General features: G+C 34.3%; 1 protein-coding gene across 4 annotated transcripts in view; it reads right to left on the bottom strand.

Annotated features, from left to right (window-relative positions):
- The window catches only part of LOC106677811 (ADP-ribosylation factor-like protein 13B), a 21,920-nt gene that overhangs the window by 3,684 nt on the left and 10,616 nt on the right, over positions 1-7,620 (bottom strand). For 3 of the 4 annotated variants that reach the window (XM_067045486.1, XM_014415949.2, XM_067045487.1), the window contains one exon: positions 5,872-5,971. In XM_067045486.1, the coding sequence (XP_066901587.1) occupies positions 5,872-5,971 (100 nt within the window). Of the gene's footprint in view, positions 1-1,899; positions 1,985-5,871; positions 5,972-7,620 lie in introns of all 4 variants that reach the window. The other variant, XR_010842901.1, reaches the window with a different exon arrangement.

The raw sequence follows: 7,620 nt of genomic DNA on the forward strand, positions 1-7,620 counted from the left end.
ATTTGTTTTGTTTATCCAAAAAGCAAGCTAACCAAGTTTCATTGTTTATAATAACTTCGTGATTCATAACGAAACCAAGATGGCGGTACGTTGAATCAAGGCCACATTGAGCAGATTCAAATATCATAAAAACTATTTTAACTCGTCCCCTCATAATTGAAAATATAGAAAATTAGAAATCAAGAAATAGTGCAAATGAATAATATTCAGAAAATAAATCATTTGGAAAAATCCCTAACTGTTGGGGGACAATCGATGTTTACATGTAACCTCAAGGGAGGTTTTCATTTTGAGAAGAGGTCAGTCGTGTCTGGGGCGCCGAGAGAGGTGAAAGGATCTCACCAGGATGAAGTCTTCAGGAATTTCTGTCCAGCAAGGGTAGGAAGCCATTTTGGACGCCAGAACAAAAGAAAAAAGAATACACCAGGAATCAACAGAAAGAGGGTTGTGAACTTGGTTAGTTTGGTTATAACTAAATTTAAATACAATTGTAACAGAGATATTAATTTAATTGAGTTAATAGTAAAAGTGTTAGTATTCTGATTGCCTAGTAACTACATGCCCTGAGATTAAGAGTCTTCTTTTTATATAATAAATTTATATTATCCATTAAGGAGTAAAGTTCTTAAATTAGAACCCAATTATCTTTTATATTTGAGAAGAAAGTTATAAAACGATTAAGATTCTTTTTATTTTATTTTTGAATATTTATAAAATTATTACAATATATATATATAAGAATTAAGAAAAGTACTTTTAGTAATATTTCTTGTTGCAAAAGTATGGGAAAGGTATATCTAAGTCTATATTACAACTCTTATTTCCAGAAATGTGTTATCAACCTGGAAAAAAAAAAAATGTCCTCCTATCTTCTGAAGTTAAAAATGAAATCCTTTCATTGTTTATATTTATCCACTTTTCATTACATGTAACAATATGAACAGGCCTATCTGATATTAAATAACATACAATTGTACATTGGCATACTGAGTTTAATCAAAATCGTTAAACCCGTTTTCTAGAAAATAGGAAGGACTATCCTTCCAGATATTTCTTAGTAGAAATAGGAAGACCCCTATACAGAGGGGAAATGGGTATAAGTCAGATAGATAGGATACGGAGAGGAATTTAGTTCATCATAATAAGGTTCAGCCTGTGACAACTGTCGGACTAGTGTTTCAGGCCAACTTCATCACTCAAGAAGAACCCAGCCTCGCATTCCAGACATGAACGTGGCGGGGCAATGATCAACAGAAAGAGTAAGGAGAAATCGAGAACGGATTACCAATAGATTCGAGGGATGAATCTTGAGTACTAGCAATAGTGTGTTTAGAGATGAAGCTTAGGTACTGCAGGACCATAAGTAGGGGGATGAAACTCCAGGCTTCGTGGGAGGAGAAAATTCGGGTGAGGAGATAAAGCCTTGGTCTGAGTAGGTAAGACCCAAATGAGGAGCGGATCTTAAGGCCAAGGATGAGCCTGGGCGCATCAAGTAAGAACTTTGAGAAGAAGAATACTTCATTTATATCAAAAGCAGTAGACAAAAAAACAAAACTGATGGATGAATGTCTCCATTAACACGGTCCATTGTTCTTTCTTCTCTATTCTCTGAATTGTCAGAGTCATTGTGCCTAGGAGGCAATTATATTTCACATTTTTTTTTTTTTTTGTGGTTCAATATATTAATGTTTTAATCTTCATTGAACAAATAATTATGTAATGTTACATAAGAGAAATTTTCTTCTGCATCATGGGGACGATGAGACTTCCACAGGTCCATGCACAACCTATGAGATGTCTAACAAACTACTTACAGAACTGCATTGAGGGTCAACCGCATCAGTGGCCTACACTAAGTTAGACATCTCAGGTACCTCAAGTAACCACAGGAATTCTCACCTCTGAGGCAGCCCACACAACGTCTTCCACCACAACCAGAGAACTTTGTGGGAGGCCAGCAAATACTGAGAAGCGCACCTGCAGCCTACGCACAATAAGGTATGATGAATAACACTGCCCAGCCAGTTTCTTCTGCTGATAGTACACCTTCTCAATTATTTCACATAATAAATCTAAATAACCTTATCGACCCTCTTTTTAACCTCCTCCAACAGTTATTTCAAATCGCACAAGCCTGGTGTTCTACTAATGCCCCCTAATTTCTCTAAGGTAGCCTCCTTGACAATTCTCCTATGGAACACTAACAGACTGATACAACACTATACTTGACTTTTATTTGCATGAAAAAAGGATAGGCATAGCACTTATTACTGAAACACATCTCACGTACATACACATCTGTAGGTATCTCTGATACACATCTTATGCCACAACACAAATTTTAAATTCCAGATTACACAATTTTCAGGACTGATCACCCAGACAACACAGCACATGGAGATACTGCCATTATCATTAAAACACAATGCCATACACGTACCCATTACACCACTTATACAGTATACAGACATAACATTATATACAAAACAAAACTATATCACTGTTGCAACATGTATGCCCCCCCCCCTCCCAGGCACAAGCTTGCATCCTCCATATTTTCTGAGTTCTTTTGACGATTGGGACAAATTTTTATAACTGAAGGCAACTTCAACGCCAAACACCAATGCTGGGGTTCAAGATTTTGTACCCATAGAGGAAGGGAATTACAATGTGCTATTCATCAACTATCATTAGACACATCAACTCCAAACTCCCCCACTTAGTGACCAACTTCTAGATGTAAAACACCAGATTTACTTGACTTCTTCATAACTAAAAGACTAAGAACAGTATACAAGACAGTAAATACGAACTCTGACCTTTGCTCTAACCACTCCCTAGTGTAAATGATTCTTCTCGAAGAGCCTTCTGAGGCACAAAAGAAACCTGCACTCACAAAAGGAATTATGGACTAGGATTTATATAGAGCTTACCTGGACTCAAGTCTCTCAGTCCCTGCCCTATTCAAAAACCGAGGAGGAACTAGAGGAAGCAGTGAAACAGTTTACACAAATCATACAATATGTAGTGTGGTCAGAGTCAGTACCCATACGCAAAAAAGCTAGGAATTTACCAAGCTATCTAGTATATTGGAGACAAATAAGAGCCCTTAAGTTATGGCAGTCTAACAAACAATTCGGACATTCAACAAACTAAATAATGAACTGAAATGACAAATTGCTAAATTTAACCAGTCAAACTATGAAACTTACATTAAATTCCTCTCGACAGACGATGGGAGTTTGTGGAAGCACACAAAGAAACTACTAAAGCATCATGAAATCTCAGCACCTCTCAGAAAAGAGGATGGCTCTTGGGCTGATGTGGAAAAATCAGAGCTTTTTGCCAACCATCTTTCTTCTATATTTACACCACATACACAGACACACAAACACAGAATATGACACCTTTGTAAATCATACATTAGATATTTACACCACATACTGACAACACAAACACAGAATATGACACCTTTGTAAATCATACATTAGATATTCCAATACAACTGACACTCCACCCACTCTCATTCAGTCTCACAGAAGTAGCAAAAAAAATTAGACACTTACCGAAAAGAAAAGCCCCAGGAAATGACTTGGTAAATATTGAGGCACTCCAGCTAATGCTCAGAAAGGCTCTAGTGTTCCTGACGACAACATTCAACTCTACACTTAGGACTACAAAATTCTCAATACAGTGGAAATATTCTCATATAACTATTATTAAAAAAACAGATAAAGACATAAGCAATCCTACCTTGTACAGACCAATAAGTTTACTTCCAGTCTGTTCAAAAAATTTTGAAAAATTACTTTACGATTACTGGACAAACTTACAGAAAAACAAATTATTCCTGATCATCAATTCGGTTTTCATAAATCGTATTCAACTACACCGAATAACTGACTACATATTGACTGCACTAAAGCAGAAATTATATGCAACTGGAGTGTTACTGTATTTCGCCCAAGCATTTGATAAGGTTACCAGGGACTTCTCTAAACTCAAGACTACACTTACTACTTAATTCTTCGTTCATTTCTTTTGCACAGATTTTTCTCTGTTCAACAGGGCTCAGCGCTATCTTCAGTGAGACCAATCCTAGCCAGTGTACCTCAGAGATCAATACTTGCACCACTATTATACATACATAACGACATCCATGAAATACCAACATATTGGCAGCCACCTACACTGACAACACAACCATAATTACTAGCCATCAAAATGCAGTACCCCACAAATAACAAAGTGCAATACCTCGGACTAACATTCGATAGGAGAATGACATGGGGCCACACATTAAGAAAAACATCAATCACTAAATCTAAAACTGAATCTATTGCACTCACTACTCAGACGAAAAAACTCCAAATTAAAAACATGACAAAAAACCTGTCTGGACATATGCACTACAAATTTAAGGAATAGCTAAACAGACTCGCATCAAATGATTACAATCTTTCTAATCCAAAACACTACGACATCACCAAAGGACCATGGTATTTAAATAACAATACTTTACATACTGACTTAAAAATTCCAATGGTCACTGAATACATCCTAACTTACTACAAACATTTTCATGAAAAATTACTGGGGCATCCAAACTCACTTGTGGGACCAATGGCCACAACTCTCATGCCTGAGAATGCAAGGAGGAGACTAAAAAGAACATGGATGAGGATGTAAGAGAAGCCAGAGAAGAGGTATCGCTGGATGCTGTTCTTCCTCATGCCTTATATGCAATTTATTAATTCAATGTAATAGTCAAGCAATCTGCTGATGGTCAATTTGGTATTTGACAGGTGAGGATATTAATAAAAAGAGAAATAAAAAAGAAGAAAATTGGCCAAACCTGCCGGATAGTATGGAATGAGTGTCAATTCAGAGAAGACCAATTGCATGCATTCAGGATCAGAAACAGAATAGACTGAGAACCAGTAAAAATGGGTCAATATAAATCACAGAATGTGGGTGACTCCCACTATTTAAGATCAGTAATAAATTATAGAAACTGTGAAGGCCATCAGGGTCCTGTTTTATAATGAAACCTAATAGTATTAGTTAATAGTACAAGTGTAGAAACTAGTGTGGTAACAATACTAATACTTATTTTTTTCATGATAGGGATGACTATTAGTGATACTACAGAAATTAAAAAATACTAAAGTACAAGTTACTATTGTACAAGTCAGTGTAATTGAATTAAGATAAATCTAAAAGACTAATAGTATTATATGTATGTATTGACCGTAAAAATTGATATATAAGAAGATGGTCAGGGTTGCGGTCAAAGGAGAAACAAAAATAGTTTACAACTATTTATTTTCCGACGTTTCGCTCCACTTTGCAGGGCTTCATCAAGGCTAAAAAGATACAAAATGATACAATGATAAGATACAATGAAAAGAATAAAAATACAAAGTTAAGATTGTTTCGTATTCTTTTTATGTACATCTCCTGTACTTTTTTAACTTTATATTTTACGTATTTTTATAAAAAAAATTTCACTCTTGTCATTGTTACTTATTTTTATTCTTATCTTTGTATTTTTATTCTTTTCATTGTATTATTTTGTATCTTTTTAGCCCTGATGAAGCCCTGCAAAGTGGGGCGAAACGTCAGAAAATAAATAGTTGTAAACTATTTTTGTTTCTCCTTTGACCGCAACCCTGACCATTTTCTTATATACTAATAGTATTAGTTTGTACTTTATTATGAAACAGGACCCAGGTGATATGTTTGGTATCAGCAAACAAATGAAAAGTTCAGTCATCTCCTTCCACAAAATTAGTTTTAAACTGAAATATTCAACAAAGGAAAGATTTGATATGAAGAAATAGTCCATAAAATATCAAAATAAACTTTTACCTTTTATGACCCCAATCATATTCTTGAAATCCGAGTCTGTTGGAGTAGGCAGCCTGCAGTTACTGTTCTCCACCTCGTTTCTATTTTCCCACTGAGAAGTCTATACAAAGAGAATGAATAAATGAAGCTATAATTACAACTAACATTTGTACATGTACAATGTATAAGCATTCATTAATGAACAAAGGTTTAGAGAATCCTAAGAAAATTTTCACCACAACATTCCATTAAAACCCAAATTATTAAGGTAGGATCCAACTCATTCCAACAAATTAAAATTTTTATTAAATACTAGCAAACCCGGCAGTCAGGGCAGTGGTAAAGGACAAGAAATAGTTTTCAACTATTTTTTACTATTTACTTATGCTGAAGTTTTGACCCACAATGTAATATTCATCAGGGCTGAAGTGATGGTTGGACAGAACTAAGGGACGGACAGTTTATCATTCTCAACTGTTAGTCCATTTGTTCTTTGCTGATATCTCCACTCAGAGCCTTAGCTTGGCAGAGGGAGATGTCCATTTAACACAGGTACAGGTACTAAGGGGTGCAAAATTAACCATTAAAATTTCTTTTTTTATTGAGGTTTAGCTTTTCTTTGATAATAACAGTGTTTTTATACTAAAACAAGAAATAATTTTACAGAAATTCTAAAACATTATTCAAGCCCCCCCTGATATTGAAGAGCGCAGACTTTTCAAACTAGCCAAAGGCACAGAAAAGCCTTGTCACGCCCTATCTTAACCCATCACATCAGCCTAGAAAAAGAACTACATTTTAACTTGAAAGGTCGGCAATAAATAAATAGCTTAAAATTATTTCTTCTTCTTGACTGCAGCCCTGTAAATTATTTATTTACATATGTAACACATAGAATAATTCAGGATTAAAATTATACAGTGTAATTCCAGTAATCTGAACTTTGGTATTCTAAACACTCCAGTAATCTGAACCGTAAAAAAAAAGGTAATTTTGTTTTAGAAAACTCAGCATAGAATAAAATTTTGGTTTTCAAATAAAAGTGCACATATCTCAAGGACATTTTAACTTCCCAATCTATAAGCAAGTTATTGTAATCAACATGAAAATCAAAAGTGAAAATTTTTAGTTTCGATATCGGGTAATCTAATTCCTATGGAAGTGTTCATAATATATTTTGTTGGAATTATAAATGCATAATATCTGATGTATAAATAAATCATTTGATTCAGTAAACCTAATTTAATTAATTAAGAAATATGTATAATACAAATTTTGAAGGTGAGCTCATTCTTTTTTATCACGTTTTAAATAAATCCACACAAACAATCATTTTTTTTTTTTATTTATACTTTTTGTTATTCATAAATGAAACAATCTTATAGTTTTGACAAATTAATTCATCACTTAGTATTACTGGAGATGTAAAAGAAAACTTTCAAACTCAAATTTCCAATAAAATAGTAAAAAAAAATAAATAAATAAAAATAGTTTTACACCATTTTTCCAAATACTTTCTGCAATTCAAACACCCCCCTGCAGCAATCAGTTCCAACTACCAAGATTACACTGCGTTTGCAGCAAAATTTGTCCTATGAGATTATTAGCATTCTTTGGACAATGTCTCATTAATATTACAGCGATATTTCCCTCACTTCCTCTGGTGTTGGACAAATAAAAACGCAACATGAGAACATCTGAGATGTTTCTCATAGACTGATTTCTGAGAAACCAGTGCAACCAGAAAGATTTGGTTTTAGACTATATATA

Source organism: Halyomorpha halys, unplaced genomic scaffold (assembly GCF_000696795.3).
Source record: "Halyomorpha halys isolate HHAL.00 unplaced genomic scaffold, Hhal_1.1 Scaffold109.1, whole genome shotgun sequence".
NCBI classification, from domain to species: Eukaryota; Metazoa; Arthropoda; class Insecta; order Hemiptera; family Pentatomidae; genus Halyomorpha; species Halyomorpha halys.